Genomic DNA, 17,718 nt, shown 5'->3' on the forward strand with positions numbered 1-17,718 from the left:
ATTACTTAGTCATGCCAAGTGTACAGTTCGATATGTTTAGCAAAATTCTGGTTATGTCCACAATTTCTCATCTAACTGAACACATTTGTTAATTATTTTAAACATATTTCTTTCAGTGAACGAATTATCCTCAAATCAGGTATATGTATATCTATGAGGTATATGTATATGTCTATAGGTATATGTATATCTATATCATATATATTAATAAGGTTCTATGAATTATGATAACTATATGCAATGTTTTTGGAAAAATTGATTAACCATGCCTTATGCAAAATGCGTCCTAATTTAAAAATAAAATATTTATTTCAAAATAGAATATAATATGACAATATTTAAATATAATATATCCTAGATTGACAAATCATCTCCGTTCAGAATTGTTTTTCGTAAACAATGATACCTATCATTGCATTCAAATCTAACCTACCCTAGTCAGAGGTCCACCTCACCACCTAATGTACAGCCGAGCGACATTCACTTACCCGCTTTTTTTTTATTTATAATAAAATATAACAAAATGTTATTGATGATTAATCTTTTTTAGCATAAATAACATAATTTTGCTATTCATTATTAAATAATACTAGTTTGGTAAATTTATTCCGGAGACGTGATTCTTTATCGAATTGTTTACCTTCATGATGTAGTCGAATATTAAGGTAGAATGTAATTATTAAATTTATCAATTGATCTCTGTGATTATTAAATTGTTGATACATATCTTCATTTTTGAAAACAGCTTCATAAAATGCTCTTTTTACTTTATTTTTCAAAAATTGTTCTATATTTTTTTGTTTGAATACAATTTCTTGATGCTGCCTAATACATTTTTCAGTTTCTTTGCACTGTAACTGTACATCTTTAGATGGTTTTATTAAGGAACCTCGGTTTTTATGTTTATTAAATAATTATCTGTGTCACTATTTTGTATACAACTACTACATACTGAACAGTTAAATCTTTTTAGTAATTTTCTTACAACAAATCCTCCAATATAAACTGAAACATCTTCTACATATCTATTAAGCTTCCATACAGTTTTAATGTAGTCATGGTCTGTTTGTTGACTTATATTCATTTCACTCGAAATTTCTTGTGTAACATCAATATCTGTAATTAAGTCAGTTCCATTATCCAACGGTAAAATTATGGTCGCATCTAAAATTGCACAGTTTCCATATTCTGATGATGACAATTGATGATGAACCAACAGTCTTTTATACCCAGTCTCAAATTGTTGACAATTAGGATTATTATTAAATCCAAACATATGCTTATATGCTATTAAATTCAAAAAAATTAATATATTTTATTTTTTTGTACTTATTGAAATAATAGGTTATTATTATAGTCAACTTTATTATTAAACAAAAAACAGATGTTATATTACAAAGTAAAAACAAAATATTTTATTACAATATTGAACACAAATTATATATTAATTAGTATTAGGTATAAACAATTACCATCAATATTTCAGCAGCATATTCAGAAATCAAACTTTTTTGTTGCTGTTCATTTAATAGTGATTGTAATGAAAGCACTTTTTTTTCAAATTCTTATTTTGTTGTTTTAAGCATTTTATTTTTTTTGTTTGAAGTAAATACTGATTTTTAACAAATATTAAATTTTTCTTCCTTCCTTTAGGTGAACTAAAATGGTTTTCAGTACAATCACCAATATAACGAGGATAAAAATTTAATTTTTTTCTGGATGGTGGCGTATAAAAACTAAAATTAAAGATGATCTTTTTATTTAAAAATAAAGTACATAATAATATAATATACCATACCTCAAAGATTCAGATTCATCAGCCGGACTGTATATATTGTATTAAATGCTGAAGTTGATGGATTATGAACTATTTTAGTAAGTGTAGAGACATTATTTGAAAATACAGGTGAGCGTTGTAGTAATTGAATCGTTGGTGGATATTGAACTATAAATATTTAGATAATTATAGAAATACAATTATAAACATTTAAATTCAAATGCAATGTTTTTACCTGTTATACAGGCACGGCGCCAAGGGGTGGCCAGAGGGCTCTAGCCCCCTACCCCAGAAAACAGATCAGCCCCCTCGCCAGCCCCCCTACTGAAAAATATTTACGATATAATAAAGTTATAATATATTATTTTTAAATAAGAGCTACATCAAAGAATTTATGAAATATTCCTTTTCAGTTTTTAAAAATTTTTAATTTATGAAATACTTTTGTATTTTCGAAAACTTGTGTATTAAGTATTTGCCGTTTTAAAAACTGATATAAATATATAATAATATTAATATTTTATACGGGTGTATGACGTGGGCGCTAGGGTTGCCAACCGTCCCGCGTGAGGCGGGACGTCCCGTATCCAGGGCTCAAATAATGTGTCCCGCGATACGTGTTCGCGGGACGCTGACTGTCCCGCTTCTTGGTAAACCTGTCATAGTCCTATTAAAAATAACTATTACGTTCTTATTTTGCGTGCCGGTTTTGTCAAATATCAGTAGTATTTATAGATTCATTTCCAACAATATTTATGTCGGACACTTATCGAAATTTGTACATACAATCAATATTATTTTTGGTGCGTTATCTTAATAATATTATGATCAAACGTTTACTATACTGAATATCTACTCAGAAGGAAAAACATTAAGTGGCGACGCGTGTGTAATACGTGTTTTGTTCGAGCCGAGTGGAATAATAAGACATTTTTATCATTTTATTTTTTCATTGTCTCGAGGCTCGCGCAAATTGCTGTGTCGCCGTGTCACTGTGTAGCTAGTACGCACTATTTTTCATAATTTTTTGGTATGTCCCGCTTTTTTATGTCGAGTCCCGCATATAAATATATGATTTCCCGCTTATTCGTAAATGAGAGTTGGCAACCATAGACGTGGCGTATCAATGCGTCAACATGCAACGCCTGACGGCTGACTTACAGTCTATTTTTAAATGGGTAGAAAATAAATGATAATATTAAAATTAGATTATTACATTAGATAATCCTATGACATTATATTTTTGTTATATGCAATCGATTATAATTGTGTTTTATTTTTAAAGCAGTTGGGACATTTTATCAGATTATTACATGGCGTGATTGTAGAATTATTTATTATATTTATATTCAATACACTACACAATGTATACTGAATAAGACATCAGTGTATTTGAGTGTCGTGTGCGTCATCGTTAATTCGTCGTGTTTAAAAAAAAAATTGTTTTTGGTTTTTGTTTAATTTATATTACTTACTATATCTAATTCTAATATGAGTAAAGACAGTAGTAAAGTGAGAAAAATTGATTCGTTTTTTGGACCAAGTTCATATGCAATAAAGGCAGAGACAGAAACCACAACAAATAAAAAACTTAAAATCGATAATGCAATAGAAAATGAAGAATGGGTAGTACAAAGCAATTATGACAGTAGTGTTGGTACTGATAATCGTTCATCCGATTCAGATGATTGTCAACAGTTAAACGATCTACAAGAAATAAAAAAGCTTGATCCAGAACACTTATATCAAAAACAGGTAACTGAGATTCAAATAGAAAACGTATCTAAAATAGGACCTAGTGATATAACACATATAGTAAGTGATCAACCAACACAATCAATTTTAAAAAATTACCCACAATCCAAGTTTGGAAAAGAATGGAGACAATTCCGTCCCGAATGGTTTAAATGCTTGTTATTGTTTTCTTTGTAGATTTTTTTCCTTTGAGTCTGATAATTCACCATTTTATAAAATTGGATTTAAAAATTGTAAAAAAGCTCTTGATAAAAATGCAGGAATAAAAGGTCATAATAAATCATGTATACATAAAACTTGCATGATGAAGTGGGAAGGGTATAATAACTCTAAAAAAACAAAATCAATTCTGTCAACATTAAATGAAAATAATATATCTTTATTTAAAGAAAATCGATACTACATATCAGTTATAGCAGAAATATTATTATTCACAGCTTGTCAAAATATTGCCCAACGTGGTGATGGTGAAGGGGCAGAAAGCCTTAACAGGTGAAATTTTTTAGAACTTCTAGAACTTTGTACTAGGAGAGACACAAGATTTAAAGCTAAAATTTATGTTTTACCAAAAAATGCAAAATATACGCATCATACTATTCAAAATGATTTATTTTATGTAATGAGTAAATTAGTTTTAGAAACAATTGCAAAAGAAGTTAAAGAAGCCAAATATTTTGCCATTCTTGCAGATGAGACAAAAGATATCAGCAAAACTGAGCAGTTATCTATTATGGTTCATTAATTATCACAATAATACTATGAATGAAAGATATTTAGGGCATCTATGTACCTTGTAATGAATTAAATGCGAAGGCTCTTTTTTAAATACATGAATAAAACCGTAACAGACTGTGGAATAGATATAAAAAACTGTATAGCTCAAACGTATGACGGTGCATCTGTGATGAGTGGAAAACAAAACGGGGTTATACTCCGTGCCACGAGAGTGCGACTGGGAGGCGACCAAAACGTGTTCATTTCCGCGCATCCCCACCACATTCCTGTCATGGTTACTACCGTCGGTATGTGTCGATCGCTGTCGTACCGTTGTCGAACGACGTTGTTGTAATATACAGAGCGGTTACTGGTGTAATTAAATTTTTTATTATTATTACATGTTTGATATTCAGTGCGGTTCAACGTGTGTACCTAATACGGTTTTTAAATTGCGATTTTTTTTTATTTCATTTTAAAAAGTCGTGTTATTTAATTATTTATGATGGAAAATATTTCACCTGTGAAAAGGAATCCTTCCGGAAAAGTAAATATCTTTATTAAAAAACATTATACAAACACTTTTTTTGAAAATATTTGTTTTTTATGCTTTAATTTTTAGTGATGTCGGGAATTACCTATCGTACTTCCTTTTTTCACTTGTATTATTATTTTTTTCCTTATATAAATACATAATTTCGCCATCAGATATTATTCAAAACTTTTTGCTTTACTATGTATAATAAACATATTTAAAATAAATTGTTCTGTTCTGTCCATAATATTACTAATTTTAGATTCTGAGTGGAACGATGAATGTATTGATTTTACAATGGTGTGTGTTTTTTTATTTTTTTATTTTTGTGTCTGTGTACACGATAAGTAGTCGAAATAATGTCAAAATTTCAACTTTAGTATATTTTTTGATTCGAAAGTGAATATCGTTGGTGCATTGGGGAGGACAAAATTTAAAATTCCCAATAGTTTTCACAATGCGACAAGATTAACAAAAGAAAAATTAAGAAAAAACGGAAATTTTTACGCGAAATCGGTTTTTGACAAAATCGAATTTGGTTTTTCGCGTAACTATAAAACAAATGACCGTAGATACATGCAACTTTCACTGGTTGTTTAATTTGCATTTTCTATACAAAATAACATTTTCAAAATATTGTGATTTATTTTGAACTGTTTAGGAACATTTTCATTTTCCATTATTTTTTAGTTCTTTTTTTCTATAAATATCAATAAAGTTTTATCTTACAGATCTTACTAAAGTTTTATTTTACAGACATTTTAAATTTAAATTTGGATGAAATTACATATTTAATATTTATGTTCTTTTACCTAGACTGACATACCGTCTCCGCTCAGAATCGTTTTTCTTATACAATGATATTATATCATTGAATTCAAAATTAATGCCTTCCATTATACAGTGACCCTCAGTAACCTACTGTACAGCAGAGCGACATCCACTTACCCACCTTTTTCGTATTTTTTTTAGTTCGTTGGTACTCATAAAAAGGAAATAATTGTCAATTTCTACAAAAATTTAATGTTGGAGCAACAGAACTTGGAAGCGAGTCAAAAAATGAAGTATAAGGACCTAATAAAAAAAATATCAATAACCAGTGGTGTTGGACAGAAAACGGTGGAACGTACATTAGCGGAGTATAAAGCTAAAGGTATAGTTTCATCGCCAAATAAAAAAAAAATTAGGAAGACAGTGATAGACAAAACCGAAGATTTTGACCAAAACGCCATTAGACAGAAGGTACATAATTTTTGGTTTAATCGTCAAATACCTACTTTGAATAAAATTCTAGTGGCTGTAAACGAAGATGATAATTTACCAAATTTTTCGAAGACGTCCCTACGTAGAATTTTGAAGCACCTTAATTTTGAGTATATTAAAAAAAAACGGAATAGTGCACTTATTGAACGTAATGATATCGTGTGTTGGCGTCGGAAATATTTGGAATCTATAAAACATTATAGACTAAGTGGTAGACCAATATACTACTTTGACGAAACCTGGGTCAATGCAGGTGAAACGAGCACAAAGTCATGGGTCGACACAACAATATCTTCGCCTCGGGACGCATTCCTTCGAGGGCTAACAACTGGACAAAAAGAATCGTCAGGGAAGGGCAAACGGTTAATTGTGTTACACATCGGGTCGTCTGACGGTTTCGTTCCTGGAGGCCTGCTATCTTTTGAATCAAAGAAAAACACGTCGGACTATCATGATGAGATGAATGGGGACACGTTTTACGACTGGTTCATCAAAATCCTACCATCTCTAAAAGAAAACGCCGTAATAGTAATGGACAATGCCTCATACCATTCTGTAAAAAAAAATCGATTTCCGACCATGGCTTGGAATAAACAAGAGATTAAAGATTGGTTAGAAAATGAAGGTCATATTAGCTCAGCCAGAATTACTTAAATCCCAACTTTTAGAACTCGCTAACCAGTTTAAACCGCTGAGTGACACATATGTGATTGATGAAATAGCGAAAGAAAATAATAAAATAGTCTTACGGTTGCCTCCTTACCACTGTGAGCTTAATCCTATCGAGCTCGCGTGGTCTTGGATAAAACATTATGTACGTATGAACAATACGACATTTAAATTGCAAGATGTACATAATTTATTAAAAGATGCTGTGGAACACGTCACGAGCGAAATGTGGACAAATTTTATTGGCCACGTAATCAAAGAAGAGGACAAATTATTGAGAGTTGATCATCTGTCTGACGAAGTTTTTGACGCGGAAACAGGAGAACATACACTAACAATTACAGGCGACACCACTTCAGATTCCGACGACGAAAACATTTAAATTATTTATTTATGTATATTTTCTATTTTAAATTAAGTGTGACAAATATTTTATGGTAGTTTTAATAATAAAAAAATAATAATCAAAAAAAATTGTACTTATTTCATAAAAATAACTCATATACTGATATTATATTATAAAGGCTGGTCGCGGTAATATTAGTGATTAGTTATTTGAGCCGCTGTATACACAGTGAGCGAACACCACATGGTGGGGGATAATTAGCCTCTGGACGTCGGAGCTAATTCATTTAGATGCGCGTGGCGGTCGCACTCTCTCGTGGCACGGAGTATAGATCAATTTTTCAACAGCATGTTATAGACGATAGAAATTAAATTGTTCATCATAATAATTTACACGCAGTGTATATTTTTCATTATTATTATTTTTTACTATAATTCTATATAAATCTTTTTATCTTTTATTTTAAATTAGGTATATTATATTATTGTTATATTTACAAACATATTGTGAATTGGACTTAAGTCCGTATTAATAAATAAATAAATATTATATTATATTATTATAATAATTATAAACATCTATAATTTGATAAAACGAAAATCAAAAACGTGCAGATTTATTGCGCGCATTCAAGCATGTGTATTTAAACGAGGCAATTGCGACAGCTCGGAGGATTATGTTATCACTATTATTATTGTGTGATAATAATAATTGATATTTGATAGATACTTAGAAAAAAAACATTTAATATTATATAATATTCAGTGTTGAGTAAATTAATTTTAAAAAGTAATTAAGTTATATTACTCGTTACTCAGAGATAAATATAATTAAGTTACTTTACTCATTACGCAAATAGAAAAGTAACTATGTATCTAACATTCTCGTTATAAAAAAAAAACTATTATATTTTTGATTTCTAATCAATTTATTGTCATTCTACAAGCATCCTAACTAGAAATACATTAGGTATGCTGAAAAGGTATAATTTGAATAAAATGTATAAAAAAAAAACCAATATATAAAGATATAAACATGAAATACACCATTATAATATACTACTGTTGATTGATAGACAGACACTAAATTCTATTTTCGATTAACAGCTCTCAATCGTATGTCTAGTTATAGTTTATAGAAAGGAATAGTGAATAGAAACTCAAGAATTAGAAACCAAACAGTCCATGAAACATATTCATAGGGAACGTTCTATAATTAATATATAGTACATTTTATTAACTTTACTCATAATCTTAAATCATTGAAAACTGAATTATGGAAAGTTAAAATTAAATATATATAGTATTTTTATACTTAATAACCCAAATTAGACATATTATATTTTAATCACATTATAATTTTTCAATTCCCAATAAGCACTAAAGACGTCAAAACTCTAATGCGTTATACCAAAGACAATAGACATTACTTATCAAAAGTAATTTCCATGATATTTTCGTTTCTTGGAAATAATTCTAATGAAATTACATAAAGCATTACAAAAAAAGTAACTCTGTTACAGTAATGTGGTTACTGCCCAACACTTTATATATTATATATTATATTATATATATATATTATATGTTATACTTATATCTTAATTCATGATATGTAATTAAAATTAAAATTAAATTATTACCACAATAGTTAATAAATATCATATTATTTAAAATATATTATACAAAATAAAAAAAGTAGCTCATTCAAAATAAACACAATTGGTAACTAATAACTATAATCAAATTGTGTATGTACATTTTCGATAGCTGTAAGAAGATTTTTCAGATATTGTTTGATGTTAGTGTTTTCTGAATATGTTGATTTCACTAAGCTATTGGTCTGCTTAAATGGTTTTTTGGTCGAAAAATGCCTTCTTTGTTGATCAACTTTCTTATTGACTGGTGTCAATTTTGCTTCTTTAGTAGCCTCAAGCTTCTATTTGAACTTTCTCCAAACAACGATCAAGTGATTTCATAATTTGATTTTTTATTTCACTGCTGTAGTGACATTTTGGAGAAAAGTAACCCAATAGTGTCTCCATTTTATAACGAATATCGCGATTATCGTCAATGTCTGATGAAGAATTGTTATTGAATAATGGTACTAAAATTTCAATGTTCTTAGTAATCCTATCACTAAGCTTAATATTCTCTTCAAAACAAGGGGAGATTTCAGAATCAGCTGTAAGCATATTTTTGGACATAACATGCTACAGTAGCATGAATATGCTTGCAAATATCTGTTTTAATTAAATAATCAACGCATTCACAAGAAAATGTATGAACACATATTTTTGGCTCACATTGTTCACATATCATTATGCAGTCATCATTACAAATTCCAACATTTTCACATACTAATTCAACTTCATATAATATATCTGTTGACTGTTGATGATTGAGATTGAACAGACCATGTACTCGTGACCTGGTTAAAATTTACCTTCACTTCTTTAGCTCTGGCATGGCTCTTTGCAATATTCTTCAGTTGTCTTGGTCTCTCATTTTTAACAATTTTCCTTAGTATTTTGAAGAGACAGTCACTGGAATATTTTACAAGAGCATCAATACATTTATTTAGACGTTTGTTTTTTGTCCATGTATTTGAGAACCTTGTGCAAAGATTCTAGCCTCATATTAGTGTTAATGCCGCAGTTTTTTCGAAAGCAATATGCCCAAGTTGTTTGCCTCGCAATGTAATATGACTTAAAGTATTCCCCAAATGAACTGGTTTCATTATCAGCCATTATTTCTTGCATAAAACCTTTTAATAATACTTGAAACTCTTCAATGTCTGTAGCTTGTAATAAGACTTTTAGAGATTTATAAACTAAAGCTCTTTTCTCGGCATTTAATATTTTCTTTTGGAGTTGATTTCTCCAAGTACGGCCAATGTGCCAAATGCACAGTAACCTATTAGGTACAGGGCTAATTACTTGTTTCCATGCATTGTAGAATGAGTCGTCATCATCTAACATAAATACTTTAGGCTGTAAAATATTGATATCAATAAGCTCTGTCATTTAAAAAAAAAAAATCGACCATGTATTTGTATCTTTTCTATTTGAAATATAGAATTCTGCAGGAATACTAGCACCGTACTCATCAACTACTACTAATGAAGTTAAGTGGAAATCATACTGATTCATTCCATGTGTACTATCAATGCATACTATATTATTAGCAAATTTAGTTAGCATTTTTCTTTGGAACGCATTAGATATAATCAAAAGGACATCTTCATCATTCAGTTTTTCATTATTAGAATGATCCCCTTGTCGTTTATAGTATACAAAAGGATTAAATGAAGGATCATTAACACTACTTACTTTGGTGCACCAAATTTCTACGCTGACAGCACCATCTGAATGTGAACGAGTAGGATCTAAATTAAAATCTCTTATAATATTTCGTAGATCTTGTTTTGTTGTTGTAGTAAGTGCAGCATGAATATCAGATGCATAATCATGAATTTCATCAAGTATGACGTCAAGTGGAACACCAGATTTTAGTTTCCCTCAATTAATATTAAAATATATAAATTAAGATAACATACCTAAAGATGGGCGTAGACCGTTTGGGCGAATCGACCCAAAATATAGTCTGTTTGGGCGAATAACTATATACTAGGGTGCCACTTAAATTTTTTTTTTTTTTACATTTCTTACCTTACTATCAGGTTCTATTTACCATAAAAACTATTTTTATGAAGTTTTAGAATTCTGAATCAAGTTTTACTGGTCGCTCAATGCATTTAAAAATATATTAATAGTAATAAATATATAAATATTGAAAATTAATAATTTATTATTTTCCGTCAACTCTATACATAAATGTGAATACTTTTAATACTTTTGCATTATGTCAGATACAAAATAGTTATAAAATTAATAATACAAACAAAAAATATTAGACATTTAGAGATTTTGAAGTGTTTTTTTGTTTGGGTCAGGATACTGTTGACGATGTTTTTCAACGACTTGCAGTAAAAACTGTTTTTGTTCCTCTTGATTGGTCAGAACTGAATTAAAAGATGAAATTAAAGACACTCCTCGCTCTGCTATGTCATTCACAACTTTTAATGACCCCACTGTTTTCTTTCCACTTAGATATTCTTTATTAGTTTCCCATGTGCTTGTTCGTAAAAAGTTTGTTTTAATATTTAATGCATCAAATAAATGTATGGTTTGATTTGTCACTAAATCTGATAAGTTCTTCTCAGCCAGTTCTACTGCTCGTATTTTTAATTTTTTTGCTTTACCTTCATCGTTCCCTAAATTTGACAAAGCTGATACCATGCTCAATTTATTTTCATATGAAACATTGTTATCAAAAAAAGATAGACCTACTAATGTTGGGCTCAAGTACCACAAATGACGAGAAAAACATTCTAAAGCTATTTTAGCGATTGTCTTATTCTCATAAGCTTTTAAATCATTTATAAAGTTTAAATCATTTTTGGGGGCACTAGCAGCATTAGGCGATGTAAACCAATATTTAATATACACTTTGACAATAAAAACATTGAATGTTTTTAATCCATCGAGAACTTCGGGTTTTAATTCAAACTGTGATCGAAACATATAAATTTTCAAACAGTAAATGATTTTAGACATCCACCTTGCTCTATGGAATGCTCCGGGTGCTTGTATTGTAACCTTTTCACTTATATTTTCTCCAAGAAATATCAAACTTAAATGTAGTAATTCTTTGTAATCATCTCTTGGCTGATAAACTGATAATTGCTTTCGAATAAAATTGATTATATCATTTTTTACGGGTATTATATTATAAGAAATAGAGTCGTCCGACATTGCACTTTCAAACCCTTGTTTATTTATATTTTTCCAGAATTTTGAAAATGTTTTAAAAAGTAATAAGTCAGGGCCAGATTGATGATCAATTGGAAGAGAATTAAATACTTTGCTGATTATTATTTCAAATATATGATGTCTACAAGCTAGACCTAAGAGATTTCTTCCGATTTTTCGTTCTAAAATAGTACAGGCCCCCTTTTTTATACCAGTGTTACTAGCTGTGGTATCAAAACACATAAAATTTACTCTATTTACAATATTCCATTCATCCAGCAATTGAAATACAGCGTTTGCTTGTTCTTCTCCAGTTCCTCTGGTTAATTTTGGTACTCCGAGTAGTTTCATTACTCCTTCTCCTGAGACTAAAACTGCTAAACGATCAACTGAGTCTTTAGAAATATATTCTGGTAATATTTTACCGTCCCAATGAACTGTAAGTGCAACTTCAGGTTGAAAATCTTGTTTGATTTCTTTAGCTATATTTTCCCTATGCGTTCGTCTCATTCGACGGATTGTTTCTTTATTTAAAGCGATTTCAGAAGTATTTAAACCAATTGTTTCAGCTGTAGCAGTTAATATATATGTGGCATTACGATCACTAACTTTTGTACGATCGAGTGCTGACGCAACAGCTCGATTAATTATATTCCTCGGACGTTTTCTAGGACATTTTGGTAAAATATATTTTACTTCTTCGTCACTATCACTTTTCTCACTACTGCTACTATTACTAATACATAATACTGTATGTTTTTCGATTTCTAGACGTTCGATTTCTTTTTTTTTTCTTGATATTATTTTTAAGTTCTTTTCAGTACATTTTTTTTCTTTAATTAACAATTTTTTATCAAGTGCACCCATCGATCCTCGTCTACCCTTCTCTCTTTGTGCTTTCAAAAATTAAATGTCTTCTTGTAGCTTAATTAAATTCATAGCCTTGGCATGGGCAACATCAAACAAATTGTCTAAATTATTTAAAAAATGGTTCACTTTCATAACCTGTGTCTCTGTTTGTCTGGTTGCATTTTTTTTAATACCAATCCATTTCGAATGTAATTTTTTGATCTGATTTATTATATTATAATTTTGTTTAGTAGGGATTCTCGCTTTATTCCAAAAATCTAACAATTCGTTTGTAGTTATATGAGCACTCTTTTGTATCGAAAAGTTGTCTTTTAAATGCAAATGTAAAAAGCGGCGAAGTATTTGTCTATTTGATGGCAGTTTAGATCCAGTTAAAGTTTCACTTGTGGTGCCAATCAAATAAATACCACGATTTTTCGAATTTGTATAAGACATTATATTATGTAGGTACTGTACTAATGTGTTATATTAAAATATTTATTTAAATCAATTACAGTGTAAAATGTACATACCAATAATTTAAGTCAATACAATTGAAAGGTCAGCAATCTGCATGTGTGAATAAGTGAATAATTGATTGTCTTGAGAAAAAAAATAATGAATTTAACTTCACTTTAATATAATAACAAACAAAATTTAACTCACTGGCATACGAATACTAGTAGAATGATACGAGTATTAACAATTTAATAGTTAATATCAAATGCATGGGTAAATAATAATCAAGTTTAATAATAAAAATGTAGATAATCAGTTTTATCTTGAAAAGTAGGTACCTTACAGAAAATCATATAGGTATAAAACTTTGAAACGCGTGAGCGACCTCGAAATATGTGATTATCTAAATTATATTTTTACCACAGCTATTTAATAACATATAAATCAATATTATGAAGTAAGATATTAGAAAAACATTTTTTTTTTTTTAGCCTATATAGTTGAGTGGCACCCTAATGTATAGTGTATACCTAGCTTTTTGTACCATCTGATTGTTTTTCTTGTAAAAGGGTAATAACTATTCATCTGTTCCTGTCTGTCGATACCGCTCATAAACTTGTTGTATTGTTTAATTGGTAATGGTTTAAGAGTTTCTCTACCCTTACGATTAGTCGTTGGCACCATATCATTTTCAAACTCAGATGAGATGTACGTCACCTCCCTTTTGTCTTTCCACTTTCCTATCATAACATTGTTTGAATATTTTGAAACTGTTTCTCCAACTTTGAGTTTAGCAGTTACTACGTCCTTTGGAGTATTTAGTCTATTTGCCCTCAACGTGCCGGTACAATAAGTATTTTTTTCGAGCAATTTTTGAGCCAAATCATAACTATTATAATAATTGTCCATGAAAATTGAGTGACCTGTGTTTAATTTTTCTTCCATCAGGTGTAAAACAACATTTGCTGCATGCCCTTTTCCACCCAAATCATCAGAAGCCCCAGTATATACTGCAAATTTTATTATAATACCATTAGGCTCAGTAAGCATGTATACCGTACTTATGACGTTTTTTCTGAATAAACTGCCTAAATAAAAGACGTCCTCGCCATAGTACTATTGATTCGTCTAATGAGAGCTCTTTACCGGGGTAATACACATTATTCATTTTGTTATTGAAGTAATTAATCAAAGGTCTTATTTTAAAAAGTCTATCGGAATCATATGAATCTACAGAGTTATCAGAAAAATGTAAATTTCGCATAATAAGTAAGTAACGATCCCGACCCATATAGTTTGAAAAACAAGTGAGATTAAAAAGATGATGTTTTTTCCAATAGTCATTTATTCGGTTTAGTTGTATTGTTCCTGTATGTATAGTGAGACCTATAAATGTTAACATTTCTTCAGAAGTAACTGGTTTCCAAAGTTATATACGACTTCTTGGGTTCGCAGCAAGTCTAAGAAATTCATACTCAGCATATTTGTTGGTTTCGTTCACCAATAAATTCAAAAATGTGTCGTCCAAAAGTAATTTAAAAAATCATACGGATTTCCTTCTCCTGGTATAGGTACAAGAAGCTGTTTTTGTTTAGTAAATGGAAATTGTTGCAAATTTGGAATATCTTGCCAAACAATTTGAGGGGGTTGAGTAACACAATTAAAAACATATCGAAACTATTAGGCACTTCATCTTCATCTTCGCTTGCAGATGAGTTTTCGTCAGATAAAATCCCTACACTACATTCGCTACCAGAATCGTCAAAATCAAAAAGATTGTCTTCTTCGTCGGAGTCTAAAAGCAACTGAATTTCACGTTCATTGGGGAATTTACCAACACAAGCCCTTTTAGGTCGTGATGGACCAGCCTGATCCTATGCATGTGACCTGCAATGAAGACTGACCGTAGTTTAAGTAATTTATGGAAAAAGAAGTACAACACTTAAAATGAATTGTAGGTACATGTACTTTTTTTGTTTTAAATAGGTATCTATAAAAATGTATTATTCAAAAATAGGTAGGTATAATTTTAATAATAATTAATAATTTAACATTTCTTTTTTTTTTCATTTGCTTTTTCCCTAACTGGGGATCGTTACAATCAGTGGCAATGAGTACATTGTTACAGTTTTATCAAATCAAAAATAATTAATTAAGTGGTAAATAATAAATAATGTAGTTATTAATTATATGCATACAAAACAAAATGTATTATTATAACAGAAGTACATAATTTAATTAATAAAATGTAATTTAGTAAACTTTCTTTGATAATATTATTTTAAAAAGTTGACTTATCTGGCTTTAGAATTTGCAAATGTATTTATTACATAAATTTTTTAAATTTATGTAGAGTTGAACATTTTGAAATTGTTGTGAATTGATATTTTTGTAAGTTGAGGCTACAGAATTTTGGAATTTATTTAATTTCTTTATTAAGCTTCAATTTTTACTTTTTCAACCATGATCCTTTTTGGCATAGAATTTTGAGATTGATTTCACTTCTTTATTATCATCAAAGCTCTATCTTTTCTCCCAATATTTTCAACTTACGCACCGAAAGTCTTTTTTACTTTTCCTAAGTAGGTACTTTTTTGTGGATAATCTATACAAGACGTCAGTAGCGTACGCAGAATTTTAGTTCGGTTAGGGTTTTACATGAGTAAATAATTTTAATAATAATAAACAATTTAAATAATTTGCTTAACAGTTTTTATATAATTAGTTGCCTATAATTTATAACAAATTATAATTAATAATAAATTAACAATTTAATTTATATTAAAAATTACCAACAATTGATCAACTTTCTATTCAAATGGTGGTAAGTAAGATATTTTTTGTAAAATGAAAAAATTTCGGTGCGGGTCAAAACCCTAGAACCCTACCCCTGCGTACACCACTGCATGACATAATGTTTGTAATAAAATATAGGTAATAATAATGATTATAAAGTGTGAAAAACATGAAAAACTATTTTTGATTATGGGGCCAAGGGAGCCCCAAAGTTTCACTTTGCTAAATTACCCGCTAGTTGTGCCACTAGTTACAATGGATATAAAATTTAAAACACTCTTATTTAAGGGGATCCGATACCGTGATTTTCTGTCATTGTCTTAACACATGCATGTCATAGGATTTTAGCCATATCTTTTGCCAAACGTACCGACGGCCATACTGAAGCGATAAGAATTATAAAAACAGATTTGAATTTGTCGTTAAATCTACTTGAAATCGACTTTCTCACATCTTTGATATTTTGATTTTAACTTTAAAAAAAAAATTTAAAAACGACAATTTTTTAACATAACATTTGTTGGAATTTGGGAGTCAATATCGAAAATAAGTCGATCTCAAGTATTCTTGACGACAAATTCAAATCTGTTTTTAGAATTCTTGTTGCATTACTATTTTCGTCGGTATGTTTGGCAAAAAATACAGCTAAAATCATATAACGGCCTATGTGTTAGACAAAGAAAGAGAATCACAGTATGGAATCCCCTTAAGAATTTACCTTTAAATGTTCAAAACAATTTTCTGATATAAATTTGTTTTCTTTTAAATGATTTGCCAGGTCATTTAAATTTCTTATTTTCTTAAAAAGTCTACGGTTTTGTTTTTGAGCAGCATTCAATTTTTGTTTGTACATTTTTATGCATTTAACAGTTGTTCTCCAATAACAACGTCTTTTTCTAGGACTATCCAAATCACTTAATTTAAAGTCTCCAACATAACACATCCTTTTGACTGACTTTTTAGGTGTAAGTGAACGCTTATCTGTACAAAATATGCATAATTTAATTAAATTTGATGAATTATACATAAATACAAATACTTATCCTTACTGATTCTATAAGTTGAATTAGATGAAGAAGTCATGGGTACATTGATTAAATTATCTAGGTTCTGTGCATTATCCATATTAATAGTACTTTCTAATATATCATTTACTTCACTTAGGGGTTCACATCCAAGCTCATTACTAACCTGTACTAACTTAAAATCACTTTCCTCGCTAGAAAACTGGTCACTGCATTTAGGAAGAGGATAATAATTGATGTCTTGCAATTCATTAACAACCACAATATCACCTTAAAAAATTAAACAATTAAAAATTCAAATACCTGATATGTTTTTATGTAAAATAATATGTTTATATCTTACAAGGTTCAAAAATTAATGGCACAGCATTTCTATTGAGATTTTTTCTCATCCCATTTGAATCATAATTATAATCATTTTTATTAAAATGATTTTCACATATAAAATGTGTTTTGCTGAATGTATAAAATGAAAAAGCTTTTTTTATTGAAGCTATCCATTGTAACTTCCTACTCTCATCCAACGGAAATCTAAAATGTACAGAATATTATAGTTGATTGTCAAATTACATAATTTTTGTTATACTTATTTTTTACTTGTGAAATTTAACACCACAGTTCTTCTCTCCAGTTTTTTTGCATGTGGGAATGGCACAGTTCCAAACCGTTATTAAATAAATAATAAATTCAGTTAAAAAAAGAAATACAAAGAATATTATT

The 17,718-nt window shown here is 29.4% G+C and overlaps 2 protein-coding genes across 2 annotated transcripts; both read right to left on the minus strand.

Annotated features, from left to right (window-relative positions):
• Positions 1-10,063: 10,063 nt before the first annotated feature.
• LOC149062163 (uncharacterized) lies at positions 10,064-10,975 on the minus strand. The gene is made up of 2 exons (XM_089215240.1): positions 10,960-10,975; positions 10,064-10,575 (listed from the first exon to the last, which is right to left on the minus strand). The coding sequence occupies exons 1-2, from the start codon at positions 10,973-10,975 to the stop codon at positions 10,082-10,084; spliced, it is 510 nt and encodes a 169-aa protein (XP_089071366.1). The 3' UTR covers positions 10,064-10,081.
• Positions 10,976-11,356, minus strand: LOC149062164 (uncharacterized). The gene has a single exon (XM_089216943.1). It carries the CDS (start codon positions 11,354-11,356, stop codon positions 10,976-10,978), a length of 381 nt encoding a protein of 126 aa, XP_089073069.1.
• Between the last annotated feature and the right edge of the window lie 6,362 nt (positions 11,357-17,718).

The sequence above is a fragment of the Diuraphis noxia genome, unplaced genomic scaffold, assembly GCF_037042655.1.
Source record: "Diuraphis noxia isolate RWA-SAM2 unplaced genomic scaffold, SU_Dnox_SAM2 contig0001, whole genome shotgun sequence".
Taxonomy (NCBI): Eukaryota; Metazoa; Arthropoda; class Insecta; order Hemiptera; family Aphididae; genus Diuraphis; species Diuraphis noxia.

Excerpts from the sequence above, each read along its gene's own strand:
- LOC149062164 (XM_089216943.1), bottom strand. The coding sequence starts at position 11,356 with ATGGTATCAGCTTTGTCAAATTTAGGGAACGATGAAGGTAAAGCAAAA.